Genomic DNA, 15,000 nt, shown 5'->3' with positions numbered 1-15,000 from the left:
CAACTGTTACCTACAAATCATCCGTCACTATTGGAAACCGGTTTTTCACCCCCTCCCTCCCTCTCTCCCTCTCTCTCTCTCTCTCCCTCTTTCTCTTCTCCTCCCCCTCCCTCCCCTCCCTCCCTCCCTCCCTCCCTCTCTGCTCCTCCTTCAGAGCACATGTCTGCCATCTCAGACTCTCTCCGTTTGTTAAACATGTCTTTGTGCACCGAGGGAGAGAGAGAAGCGAGGGATGAAGTGCACATGTGTTTCTGAAGCTGGTTGGGACCCCCCCTGCCCCCCCCCCAACACACACACACACACACACACACACAATCACACACACACACACACACACACACACACACATACACACACTCTGCCTGCCGACAGGTGTTGGCTGCATCATGTGACCACCGAACCCGACCGGCCTGTCCCAACAGGGAGGGGGGGGGAGGGGTTGTTTTTTTTTGGGGGGGGGGAGGGGGGTCGTAATGTTGAAAAAAACATCACGACTTTTTTAACGACTTTTATTTTTAAATATTGTGACATTTTTCGCGGCCTATTTCCAAATGTTTGCGATTTTCTTAAATATTTTTGACTTTTTTCTTGAAATATTGCAACTCAGGAGGCCTCTCCTCCTCTTCCTCCTCCTCTCTTCCTCTTCTCCTCTTCTCCTCCTCGTCTTCCTCCTCCGTTGTTTCCTCTTCTCCTCCTCTCTTCCTCTTCTCCTCTTCTCCTCTTCCTCCTCCTCTCTTCCTCTCTTCCTCTTCTCCTCTTCTCCTATTCTCCTCCTCTTCCTCCTCCATTGTTTCCTCCTCCTCTCTTCCTCTTTTCCTCTTTTCCTCCTCTCTTCCTCTTCTCCTCCTCGTCTTCCTCCTCCGTTGATTCCTCTTCTCCTCCTCTTTTCCTCTTCCTCTTTTCCTCCTCCTCTCCTCCTCTTCTCTTCCTCTTCCTCCTTCATTGTTTCCTCCTCCTCCTCTTCTTCTTATATCTCTAAAACTATCACGAGGATCGTCATGAATTCCTTCCTTCCATCCTTTCTTCCTTCCTCCCTTCCTTCCTACCTTCCTACCTTCCTACCTTCCTACCTTCCTACCTTCCTTCCTTCCTTCCTTCTTTCCTTCTTTCCTTCTTTCCTTCCTTCCTTATTTCCTTCCTTCCTTCCTTTCTTCTTTCATCCTTCCTTCTTTCCTTCTTTCCTTCCTTCCTTTCTTCATCCTTCCTTCCTTCCTTCATCCCTCTTTCCTTCGTATCCTTTTGAACACACTTAATCTCCTCCTCCTCCTCCTCCTCCCTCCTCCTCCTCCTCCTCCTCCTCTTCCTCCTCTCCTCCTCCTCTTCCTATGTCTCTCTCTCTCTCCGTGGGATGAATGGATGAATCCACCCTTTTGTTGGCGATGGTTGGTTCCCCCGGTAACAGCTCCATGGTTACAGTCCAATAAATAACATCACACCCTCTCTTTCTGCTGCGCCTCTGCTTTTCAGGCCGCGATGAAGAAGAAGACGTTCACTTCTTCTCTTTCTTCTGCAAATTTCTCGTTTTTTCCTCTCTCAAAAAAACACAACAACAAGTTGGTTTAAATGTCTGGACCTGAGCTGAGACAGATTTAACATTCTTATATTATATTATTTATTTTATTTTATTTTATTTTATTTTATTTTATTTTGTATTATATTGTTATGTTATGTTATGTTATATTATATTATATTATTTTATATTATGTTATGTTATATTATGTTATGTTATATTATGTTATGTTATGTTATATTATATTATGTTATGTTATGTTATATTATATTATATTATGTTATATTATGTTATATTATGTTATGTTATGTTATGTTATATTATATTATGTTATGTTATGTTATTATATTATATTATGTTATATTATGTTATATTATGTTATGTTATGTTATGTTATATTATATTATTGTTAATTATCAGCAGATTAATCTCATCTCGTTTGATGAAGGATGATTGTTCATCAACAACATGAAACAGAGCAGCATATAGGTGTGATTTACAAAGAGGTGAGGGGGTGTGTGTGTATGTGTGTGTGTGTGTATGTGTGTGTGTGTGTGTGTGTGTGTGTGTGTGTGTGTGTGTGTGTATGTTGGGGATGGGCTCGTTGTATCTCAATAGATTAATTTGAATTGAAAAGTGGCCAGTTGAAAAAAGCTGTGATTGTATTAGTGATGTAATGCCGTTAGCTGCTTTGCTGCGTGTGTGTGCGTGTGTGTGTGTGTGTGTGTGTGTGTGTGTGTGTGTGTGTGTGTGTGTGTGTGTGTGTGTTGTGTGTGTGGCGTGTGTGGTGTGTGTGTGTGTGTGTGTGTGTGTGTGTGTGTGTGTGTGCGTGTGTGTGTGTGTGTGTGTGTGTGTGTGTGTGTGTGTGCGTGCATAATGAGATGGAGGCCCCTGCAGTGTGTTCGTATGTCAACAGTAAACACCGATCTGTTTCTGTTTCTCCTCTATCAGATTCTCCTCATCACCTTCAGGAGGAGTTAAAGCCTTCAGAGAGATACACAGCACAAGTATTTTTACTGCAGTTAAAGTACTAATACAACACAGTAAAACTACTGCGTTACAAGTTAAAGTCCTGCACGGAAAATGTTACTTAACCAAAATGTTTAAATGTAGTTAAAGTATTAAAAGTAATTAAGAATCCTCCTATTTTTAGAAAGTGTGAAGGATCCAACCAGTTGTGTGTTTAATGGTCCACACACACACACACACACACACAACACACACACACACACACGCACACACACACACACACACACACACACACGCACACACGCACACACACACACACACACACACAGTTGTGTGTTTAATGGTCTAATCGTCTCAGCTGGACTTGTAGGCTGTTATATTGTTATAAACTACATGTGTTCTGTGTGCAGTAATCTTAATCTGTAAAGTAACTAGTAACTAAAGTAACTAGTAACTAAAGCTGTAACAGATGAATGTAGTGGAGTAACTAAAGTAACTAGTAACTAAAGCTGTAACAGATGAATGTAGTGGAGTAACTAAAGTAACTAGTAACTAAAGCTGGAACAGATGAATGTAGTGGAGTAACTAAAGTAACTAGTAACTAAAGTAACTAGTAACTAAAGCTGTAACAGATGAATGTAGCGGAGTAACTAAAGTAACTAGTAACTAAAGCTGTAACAGATGAATGTAGTGGAGTAACTAAAGTAACTAGTAACTAAAGCTGGAACAGATGAATGTAGTGGAGTAACTAAAGTAACTAGTAACTAAAGCTGGAACAGATGAATGTAGCGGAGTAACTAAAGTAACTAGTAACTAAAGTAACTAGTAACTAAAGTAACTAGTAACTAAAGCTGGAACAGATTAATGTAGCGGAGTAACTAAAGTAACTAGTAACTAAAGCTGTAACAGGTGAATGTAGTGGAGTAACTAAAGTAACTAGTAACTAAAGCTGTAACAGATGAATGTAGTGGAGTAACTAAAGTAACTAGTAACTAAAGTAACTAGTAACTAAAGTAACTAGTAACTAAAGCTGGAACAGATTAATGTAGCGGAGTAACTAAAGTAACTAGTAACTAAAGCTGTAACAGGTGAATGTAGTGGAGTAACTAAAGTAACTAGTAACTAAAGCTGGAACATATGAATGTAGCGGAGTAACTAAAGTAACTAGTAACTAAAGTAACTAGTAACTAAAGCTGGAACAGATTAATGTAGCGGAGTAACTAAAGTAACTAGTAACTAAAGCTGGAACAGATTAATGTAGCGGAGTAACTAAAGTAACTAGTAACTAAAGCTGTAACAGATGAATGTAGTGGAGTAAAAAGTCCAATATTTCTCTCTGAAATGACGGAGTAGAAGTATAAAGTAACACGAAAAGAAAAGACTCAAGTAAAGTACAAGTACCTCAACATCTGGTACTTAAGTACAGTACTAGAGTACATGTACTTAGTTACTTTCTACTTAGTTACCTAAACCATGACCTTTTTCTTCACGACATTAAGACATGTTTATTAGTGACCATTAGAGTGTTTTTTTTTTTTAGCTTAAGAGCTAGGCTAGTTGTGTCCCCCTGCTTCCAGTCTTTGTGCTAAGCTAAACTAAGCTAAGCTAAGCTAAGCTAACCACACCCTGACTCAAGATATTTTCTCATGAAAGTGTATTTCCCTGAATGTAGAACCTATCTTTTGATAGTAAAAGCTGGCTGCAGAAAATGAAAGCGCCTCCTACACCAAACTCAATGCATTTTTGTGCTAATTTAAGCCCTTTTAAACAATTTTAAGCACTTTTGTCGTTGTTGTAACCAAATGAAAAAGTCGTACACATAGCGCTGTATACTGCTACCTATAGGCATGTCTCTACGGTCTTATTAGGAGTTAAACATAGCGCTGTATACTGCTACCTATAGGCATGTCTCTACAGTCTTATTAGGAGTTAAACATAGCGCTGTATACTGCTACCTATAGGCATGTCTCTACAGTCTTATTAGGAGTTAAACATAGCGCTGTATACTGCTACCTATAGGCATGTCTCTACAGTCTTATTAGGAGTTAAACATGGCGCTGTATACTGCTACCTATAGGCATGTCTCTACAGTCTTATTAGGAGTTAAACATAGCGCTGTATACTGCTACCTATAGGCATGTCTCTACAGTCTTATTAGAAGTTAAACATAGCGCTGTATACTGCTACCTATAGGCATGTCCCTACAGTCTTATTAGGAGTTAAACACAGCTGTATACTGCTACCTATAGGCATGTCTCTACAGTCTTATTAGGAGTTAAACATAGCGCTGTATACTGCTACCTATAGGCATGTCTCTACAGTCTTATTAGGAGTTAAACATAGCGCTGTATACTGCTACCTATAGGCATGTCTCTACAGTCTTATTAGGAGTTAAACATAGCGCTGTATACTGCTACCTATAGGCATGTCTCTACAGTCTTATTAGGAGTTAAACATAGCGCTGTATACTGCTACCTATAGGCATGTCTCTACAGTCTTATTAGGAGTTAAACATAGAGCTGTATACTGCTACCTATGTAAATAACAAACAAATAAGTCGCATTTATTCAGAATTTTTTTTATTTTTTTTATTTTCATCTGTCAACTACACAACAGCACCCAGATCAACAGGCTGAATACGGTAGGTGTCCGGTATGTTAACGTAACACATTATCAGTTATTGAACTATACAATAACACCCAGAACAACTAGCTACCAGGGCGTGGAGCATGGATGTATTAAAAGGCGTGGAGACGTAGCTGCACCGTTGACGAGCCCCTCCCGACTCGTTCCTCCAGCTCTGGCCATCTCGCTCTCAGCCCGCGATTAACATGTTAAATTATATATATTTTGATATATAAGTCGCACCTGACTATAAGTCGCAGGACCAGCCAAAGTGCGACTTATAGTCCGGAAAATACGGTAATTATAATGGAGGTTAAAGGCAGTTAAAGTTGTGGATACATCAGCTTTAAGGTGATGTTTTTAAGCGATGACATGCTTAAAGTGACCTTTTAAATCCTGCTAATGTGTCATGTGTTATAGTTGACAGAGACGTGAGAGTGAGACAGGAAAGCAGCTAACTAGTAAAAGGGAAAAGGTTTTTATTTTTCTCAAATTAAACCAACCAAAAGAAAAGCTAAAAGTTACTTATTTTACAGGGGAACAGTGATGGAGGTAAAGCTCCTAAAAACACACACACACACACACACACACACACAGTGATACATACACACACACACACACACAGTGATACATACAGACACACACAAAACACACACAAACACACACACAGTGATACATACACACACACACACACACACACACACATAAACAGATACATACAGACACACACATACACACACACAAACAGACACACACAGACACAAACAGACACACATACAGACACACACACATAGTGATACATACAGACAGACACACACACACAGTGATACGTACACACACACACACACACACATAAACAGATACATACAGACACACACATACACACACACATACAGACACACACACACAGTGATACATACAGACACACACACACACACACAGTGATACATACAGACACACACACACATAAACAGATACATACAGACACACACATACACACACACATACAGACACACACACACACACACACAGTCATACGTACAGACACACACACACACACACACACACACACACACACATAAACACACACATACACACACACACACACACACACACACACACACATAAACACACACATACAGACACACACATACACACACACACATACAGACACACACACACACATACAGACACAAACACACATACAGACACACACACACATACAGACACACACACACACATACAGACACAAACACACATACAGACACACACACACACATACACACACACACACATACACAGTTAAAGTTGTGGATACATCAGTTTTAAGGTGATGTTTTTAAGCGATGACATGCTTAAAGTGACCTTTTAAATCCTGCTAATGTGTCATGTGTTAGTTGACAGAGACGTGTGTTGCCAGATACATGAAAGTGAGACACACACACACACACACACACACACACACACACACACACACACACACACAGCCAGATGAAAGTAAGAAGGAAAAGCAACAGGCTGAACCAGCTCGAGAGACTCTTCCTGCTCGGCTGCAGGGGGAGGAGGGGTGAGATGAGGAAGATGGGAGGAGGATGGGAGGAGGGGTGAGATGAGGAGGATGGGAGGAGGGGTGAGATGGGAGGATGGGAGGAGGGGTCTGTATCTAGAGATGGAGGGCTGGCAGGAATGTGAGAGAGAAGAAGAGGACGAGCAGAGAGCGGCGAGAGGGAGAGGAGTCGACACGCTGCACAATAAAGTTTAAATTTAGTTTCCAGCTTCTGCTGAACTGGAGTTAAAGTCCAAGCTGCTGGAGGGGCTATTTATACACACACACACACACACACACACACACACACACACACACACACACACACACACACACACACACATACACACACACACACACACACACACACACACACACACACACACACACACACACACACACACACACACACACACACACACACACACACACACACACACACACATACACACACACACACACACACACACACACACATGCACACACACACACACACATGCACATGCACACACACACACACGCACACACACACACACATGCAAACACACACGCACAAGCACACAAATACACACACACGCACACACACATAGACACACACACATGCGCACACACACACACACACACACACACACAGAAATACACACACACACATGCACAAGCACACAAATACACACACACACACACAAACAGAAATACACACACACATACACACACACGCACACAAATACACACACACGCACACACACATACACGCACAAGCACACAAATACACACACACGCACACACACACATGGACACACACACATGGACACACACACACACACACACATGCACAAGCACACAAATACACACACACACAAACAGAAATACACACACACATACACACACACGCACGCACACACACACACACAAATACACACACGCACATGCACAAACACAAACAAATACACACACACACATGCACAAGCACACAAACACACACATGAATATGCAAAAGCACACAAATACACACACACAAGCTCACAAACACACAAATACACACACACACACACGCACAAGCACACAAACACACACAAATACACACACACACACACTGAACTGATCTTCCTTCTGTCTTTAAGGTTTTAATGTGGAACAACTTTACGTTTGACTTCACTTTCATGGTTTCAAGATTTAAGAATGACTTAATGACTTCTTTAAGTTTCTTAAAAGATGATCACTCATAACAACGACACACATATGGCTAAAGTATACACATTTATTTACAGGTGGATGTAAACATGAGTAACTACTACTTTAAAAGTGTAAACCAGTAATTATTGTCCTAATTATTCAGTTATCAAACAGGAACTGCTTTATTTTGAAGGCAGTTAAGACATAAAACTACATAATTCCTTAAATTTAAAAGCACTAAAGTGGCCAAAGAACAGAGGGGGAAATATTCATCTTTTATTATCTTTTATTCGGATGAAAACGTCTCGTGGCCTCGTTATTTGGGAAGGCCATTCTTTCCCCAACACCTCCCTAGAAACAGTAGCACTTTTCTTTCAACGCCCCCAAGGCTGACGGTTGGCATCCTCTCTTCCCCCCTTGTACATCTCGCGATATCTCACTCTCCCCTCCGCGCTGACTTTGTCTTCAAACCTCGCGATAGCTGCGTTTTAGCTGCCTCTACAGTGTGTGTGAGTGTGTGTGGCTGCAGCGCGGATGGTTTCTTATCTTTCGGCACCTTAAACTCCACCTAAAATGATAAAAAAAAAGCTAAACGTTCATAGCGACGTTTTTTTTGTTCCAAATTAAAACCAGCCGAAAGAGAAAAGCGAGTTTTAGTCTCGCGCAGTTTCAACAGTGATGGAGTGGAGTTAAAAGTTGTGGATAAATCAACTTTAGGGTGATATTTTTTGAGGTGATAACACGCTTAAAGTTACATTTTAACTCTCGCAAATGCGTCACGTGTTAGTTGACAGAGACGTGTGTTTGCACAAAGTAGTGCCAGATAGGCTACACACGACACGAAAGTAGGTCTAAGGTATAAAAAAAAGTGCAGTTTTGAGTCAATTTAAATTGTTTTTTTGCAACAAAGTGGGATTATTTCTTCCTCCATCGCGTCCTCGCGGTGTCGTTAACCGGAGGAAACACCGAAAGAAGTAATCCGGTAAACGTGCATCTGAGCGTAAAGAGACAGAGATGCTTGGTGGCCACGTCCCCTTGGAGACCGGAGAGAGACACAACACGTAATGAGCTTTACTTCTCAGGTTTAAGAGAGAGAGAGAGAGAGAGAGAGATAGAGAGAGAGAGAGAGATAAAGAGAGAGAGAGAGAGGAGGAATTAAAAAAATAAAATAAAAAACTCGAAACATTTCTCCTTTCGACGTCTCTTTTTCCTCTTCCTCGAGTCTCTCTATTTTTTTTTCCTCCGAGAGAGGAGAGAGGAAGAGAAGAAGAAGAGGAGGAGGCAGTGGATGAGTGAGGGGAGGAGGGAGGGAGGGAGGGGAGGAGGAGGAGGAGAAGCCGGAGTAAAGTTTGTCCAAGTTGCACATCCCTTCGGAAACGCCATTTTGATTCCTCTCCTCTCCGGAGCAAGTTTGCAGCCTCTCTCTCTCTCTCTTTCTCCCTTCTTTTTTTTTTTTTTTCCTTCATCCCCTCCTTTTATCATCCACCATCACAGCCGTTCATCATCATCATCATCATCTCCCCCCACCAACCAACCACCACCATCATCATCCTCGCCACGATGTCTCGGCGCAAGCAGCCCAACCCCAACAAAGTCAAGCGTAAGTCTGCTTCTTTCTTTTTGCCCTCTCTCCATCGTTACATTTTGGTGCTTTTCTGCCTCTGTGTGCTCGGTTTGGTCGATGTTTGACAACGTAGGGGGAAAGTTTGGACTCTTTGCGGCTGTTTAGGTAAAGTTTAGGCTGAGATGTGGACACGGTAAGGGATTCTCTCCTCTCCGCCGTTGCTTCCTAGTTTGATGATGCATCCAAGCGGAGGAATTTAACCCCAGCTCTCTTCCTCATTCAGCTAATTATCGCTAACAACTTGTTTTCGGGAGACTTTTTGGTACAACTTTATCCCCCCGCGTGCATGTTTAAGGGGTTGATATGTGGTGGTTTTTGCCCCCGCGGGGGAGGGTGTCATGAGAGAGAGAGAGAGCGAGAGAGGGAGAGAGAGGGGGGGGGGGTTCAAAGTCTGCTCCACCGCCGGAGTCGAGCATCCATATCTCGGGTGCACTTTGGTCGGAGCCTCGCTGCTAGTGGCCATGTGTAAAGCTACCAGACACCACAGACAAGCTGGCAGCGACTAGCAAAGGGGCGCTTCCGCGGCGTGCTTTCAAAATAAAACCACCTGTTGATGAACAGAGGTTTAAAACATGTTTTTTGTTTTTGTTTTTACCTTTTCTTCTCCGTTCTCCGCCTCTCTTTTTGTGTGTGAATGTGTGTTTACGTTAGCGTTGCATCTACCGAATGAGTGAATATGATTGAGACTATACCTGAAGGTATAGCTACGTTTGAGTCTTGTGAGATGATGACATTAACAAACAGACAGAAATGCCAATTTCCATCTTTTAACGTGGACAAAAGTTACAAAGTCATGCTTAAAAAAAAAGTTTGCTTATTTTTGTATGTGCTTATGTATCTCACTGATATGTATTTATTAATGGAAAACATACAACAGACCAAAAACAATTACAAGTTTAATCGCGTTTTAATCCCCAAATTAGTTTTACTTCGAAGGGCGAATCGCACCGTTTCCGGTCGCATTCTAGCTAACCGTTGCTAGCTTGACGCCGCTACCGTGACCTTGCCCAGACGTATTTAGCCATAAACAACCCCTTGTTCATTTACAAACTGCACCAACACGGCAACTAGCTCGTTCAACATCGCCCGGTTGTTCGACGTATGTCAAATATCGTTGTTGTTGCGACTTTTCTTCGCTTTTCGGAGACTTTTTCTTTTTTTTTTTTCTTTCCCCAACCGTCTCCGGTTACGTACGCGCAGCCCGCAGCAACAGCAGCAGCAGCATCGACGTGACGCCTGTTGCATCTCTATCCTCCCCCTCCCTCCCTCCTCTTTATAGCCTCTCTTTTCTCTCTTTCGACATCATCCACCTCTCTAACTTCCATTTTAAACATCAACTCGTGCGGTATTCTTGACGTTTCACCACCCGTTTTCGACGTCAAAACGGTCGACGTTGTCGTTTTTAAACGGCTACAACGGCTAAGTTTTAGCCGTTGGCCTCGTCGTTTTCGAAGGATGCTGCTCGCGCTGTTATGATATAAAAACTGTAGCTGGGAGTTTGAGTGTGTCAGGGACTTTGTTATCAGTTCTCCGGGTCAATGATTGACGGATTTGGGTTCGGTTTCTTCTCTCTGTCTCAGAGTTGACCTGGTTAGATAATAATGGTTGCAAAAAAAGAACCAAAAACATTGTTTGTGTGTCTGTGTGGGACTTCTCTCTCTCCGCGTTGTCTCTCTGCCTCTCTCTCTCCCTTCCTGTTGAGGAACTTTAACCCCAGTTTCTTACAAAGGGCATCCACTCACCTTTTCATATATATATTTAAACTTTTTAGTGCATTTGTAGTCATCAATAAGTGAGTTTATAGCAACTTTGAACCCTGCATTACCCGTGTGCAGGGATACAAAGTGCAGTTATGGCATTTAAATGTGAATTTATGGCACATTTAGCGTAATTCATGGCAGTTTTTAACTGTTAAAACACCAAAACATGGACTTTTGGTGCGTTTGTTGTGATCAAAAGAGAGTTAGAATCAACTTTGAACCCTACAGTGTGCTCTTGCAGGGGTTTAAAGTGCAGTTATGGCACTTAAATGTGAGATTATGGCACATTTAGCGTAATTCATGGCAGTTTTTAACTGTTAAAACACCAAAACTGTGACTTTTGGTGCGTTTGTTTTGATCAAAAGAGAGTTGGAGTCAACTTTGAACCCTGCAGTGTGCTCATGCAGGGATTTAAAGTGCAGTTATGGCACTTAAATGTGAGATTATGGCACATTTAGCACTATTTATAATATTAGAACAGGGACCTTTAGTGCATTGTTGTGACTTTATCACAGTTATCAGTACTCTGTGTTGCTCCCATAAGCACTCCTATAGGAATTTAACGTGTATTTATGACACTTAAATGTGAGATTTTGGCCCATATAGCATGGTTTATGACATGTTTACTCTCCATATTCTATGTTGTATTAAACCAGGGACTTTTAGTGCATTTTAGGAACAACATCGTGACTTTACCACACTTATTGGTATTCTATGTTGCTCCCGTAGCACTCCTATAGGAATTTAACGTGTATTTATGACACTAAAATGTGAGTTTATGGCCCATTTAGCATAATTCATGGCAGTTTTTAACTCTTGTAACATCAAAACAGGGACTTTTGGTGTGTTTGTTGTGATCAAAAGAGAGTCTGAATCAACTTTGAACCCTGCAGTATGCTTATGCAGTGTATGTATGGCAGTTAAATGTGAGTTTATGGCACATTTAGCATGCTTTAAAGCGGTTTTCTATTCCTTATATTCTTTATTGTAATAAAACAGGGACTTTTAGTGCATTTTAGGAACATTATCTTGACTTTACTACACTAACTGGAATCATGTGTTGCTCCCATGGCACTCCTATAGGAGTTTAAAGTGTATTTCTTCTGCTAAATCATGATTCTATATCATATTTACATTATCGGTACAGGAGATGTGTTGTGTTTGTGGCGCCTTGTAGTGAATTCATTACAACTTTACTGCACTTTTCTTAAAATACTATGGGTTGTTGTGGGTTTATTGTGACTTCATTGTGCTTTTCCGGCAATAACTGCATAATGTATTTGCATGGGGCCGGTAAATACTCGTACAGTGCATCTGCTGTATGCAAAAGTGACTTTTTTTTAAATCAGTAACTCTAGCAGTTTTTGTACAGAGACTTGGCGTGTTTATTTTGACTTTATCATGTTGTTTTTCCAGCTTATTTTTAACTTCTATAGTGCTCTTAAGCAGTGTGTTTGTAGCATCAAATAAACAGTTAACTTAGAGCCGCAGAGAGGAATCGATTAGATGTCAACTATTAGATTAATCTGCAACTATTTTGATCATCAGTTTGAGTCACAACACACATTTAGGCAAAAATCTTTTTGACTTTTCCTGCCTGCCTCTACGGCATTATTAGATCTCGGTAGAAGCAACGCTGCGTGCTCATTGGCTCACTGACGCTGATGAGATGTACTCCTTAGGTATTGAAATTTGGTATTGAATTACGAGGCATTTTTCGATTCTTGATACTTTTAGAGGGCAAAAAAAAAAAGCCCTATTTTTGGGGCAACACTGATCTACATTTTTCACCATTTTCTGACTTTGTATAAACCAAACAACCAGGGATGCACCGAATCCAGGCTTCGGAATCGGCCCGAATATTTGGCTTTTTGACAAGGTTTGGTTTCTGCCCTACGCTTGCAACACGGCGCCATACGCTGGTCGCCATAACGACGGCGCCGTTGATTACGGGAAGGTGTTCAACGCAGCAGGCTGTGAGGAAGTGGACATGGAACTGGTGAGCAGAACAAGTTGTTGTTTGGCAGAACTTTCAGTCAAAAGAAGACCATTCAAGTCCAGCTACATGTTCAATCTGTTCCACGCTGATTGGTCTGGTGGTGGCGAGGACCCTAAACTATACACAACATGGCCGCTGTTACAACATCTGGTACCAAACATCCGAAATAATGAGTTGTGCACGAAGGAATCTCCAGACAGCAGCCAGAATGCAGCAACTTCAGGTACGGCAAAGGAAGGACAGTCACAGTTTACTTCATTCATGTGTTTACTGTGGTAATGGACTGAGGATGGGAGGAGGAGAATACTAACCAGTGGGTTCGGTGCATCACCAACAAACAACTAATCCATTAATCCAGTGAGTAATCCACACATTAGCAGCCCTAGTTTACTGTGACGTTGTCATACTTTTCCTATAGTTACAACCCCCTAAAAAGCAATCAAAATGGCATTTCCAAAGCGATGTGCAACTTGGACAAACTCAGTAGTGTAGTCTAAAGTATTGCAGTGGGTATACTGTACTGTGTATATGTATATATGGGCCAGAATGGGACATTTGGGGGGGTCTGGGTGTCCTCCACCAGAGAAGTTCTGAGCGTCAAAGACTTCATTTCCTGTATTCTGATACACTTTATGCACCAATTTATGGTGGAAATCCCTTTTATTAAGAGTGTGTGAAGAAGGAAAAACACAAATAACGATTCTAAATATATGTAAAATATAATGGGAAGTATGTCGTAGCACACACGTGTCAAACTCGAGGCCCGCGGGCCAAATCCGGGCCCTTGCTAATTTTGATCCGGCCCCTATATGCGTTTAGGTTCACAATACATATTACAACAGTACTTTTTGTCACTTTTCACGGTTTTTTTCCGACATTTTTGGCATTTTCTTCATAATTTTTGTCGTCTAAACTGTAAGTGAGTAGACTATATGAAACGTGCAATAATACAGCCAAAGATATTTGACTTTTCCCATGATATAAAAGCAGTAAACTCTATACATGTCTGGCCCCTTGATGTGATTCTCATTTTCTAGTGTGGCCCTCTGGGAAGTTGAGTTTGACACCCCTGTTGTTTGGAAAAACACAGATGACAATTGTAAATATATCAAAAATATAATGGAAAGTATGTGGTTGCGTGTCATTGGGTATTTTTAAGTGGATATATGGAAATCCTGGAGCTTTCTTAGTGGGCATTACTCATCAATCATATTTTTAATTTAATAATGTGTTTGTGGCCTTCTGTAGTGACTTTTAAACCCATTTTTAAATGCCTAAAAGTCTTTTCTATGTGGGTCTACGTTGTCGTGTGTATTGCACTGTATTTGTTGTACTTTTTATGGAGTTTTTCCAGGTGACTTTACTGTAATATTTCTGTATTTATTTTGATCCACAATAGAGGACCTATATGAACTTTTTGGCGTCTTCTATCGCTGTGTCATGCTTACGTGACCGTACAGGGCTCGATGGGGAGTGTGTAGTAGCTTTATGGTACTTGTATCTTGTAGTACTGTCACTGTGGTATCTGTATAGTACCGTGTAGTACCGTGTAGTAGGCCGAGTAGGCCGTGTCTTTCGAGTGCGTGGTGGTGAGTTCATGGCAGCCTGAAGTTTCCTCTTCAGTTTGTGGCTAAATGATGCAACTTCTGCAACCTGTTGATGAAGTGGAAGCTTTTTTCTTTTTGTAAGATGGTTAAAGATATAGTTGCTGCGTTGCTGCGTTGCTTTGGTCCTCTCCTCCGCTGCTTCCTGGTCGAAGGGAGGAGAGAGGAAGAGGAGGGAGGAGGAGGAAGG

General features: G+C 41.4%; 3 protein-coding genes across 3 annotated transcripts in view; 2 read left to right on the top strand and 1 right to left on the bottom strand.

Annotated features, from left to right (window-relative positions):
- Positions 1–15,000, top strand: part of LOC120552569 (NLR family CARD domain-containing protein 3-like) — a 1,238,648-nt gene that overhangs the window by 862,292 nt on the left and 361,356 nt on the right. The window lies entirely within an intron of this gene.
- The window catches only part of LOC120552568 (NACHT, LRR and PYD domains-containing protein 12-like), a gene marked incomplete in the record, with an annotated part of 803,490 nt that overhangs the window by 531,312 nt on the left and 257,178 nt on the right, over positions 1–15,000 (bottom strand).
- rreb1a (ras responsive element binding protein 1a) overlaps positions 9,160–15,000 on the top strand; it is a 109,604-nt gene continuing 103,763 nt past the window's right edge. The window contains 1 exon segment of the mRNA XM_039790786.1: positions 9,160–9,423. Within this exon segment, the coding sequence (XP_039646720.1) occupies positions 9,384–9,423 (40 nt within the window). The 5' untranslated portion in view covers positions 9,160–9,383.

Source organism: Perca fluviatilis, chromosome 22 (assembly GCF_010015445.1).
Source record: "Perca fluviatilis chromosome 22, GENO_Pfluv_1.0, whole genome shotgun sequence".
Lineage (NCBI taxonomy): Eukaryota > Metazoa > Chordata > Actinopteri > Perciformes > Percidae > Perca > Perca fluviatilis.
This window is presented reverse-complemented; position numbering and strand designations above follow the sequence as displayed.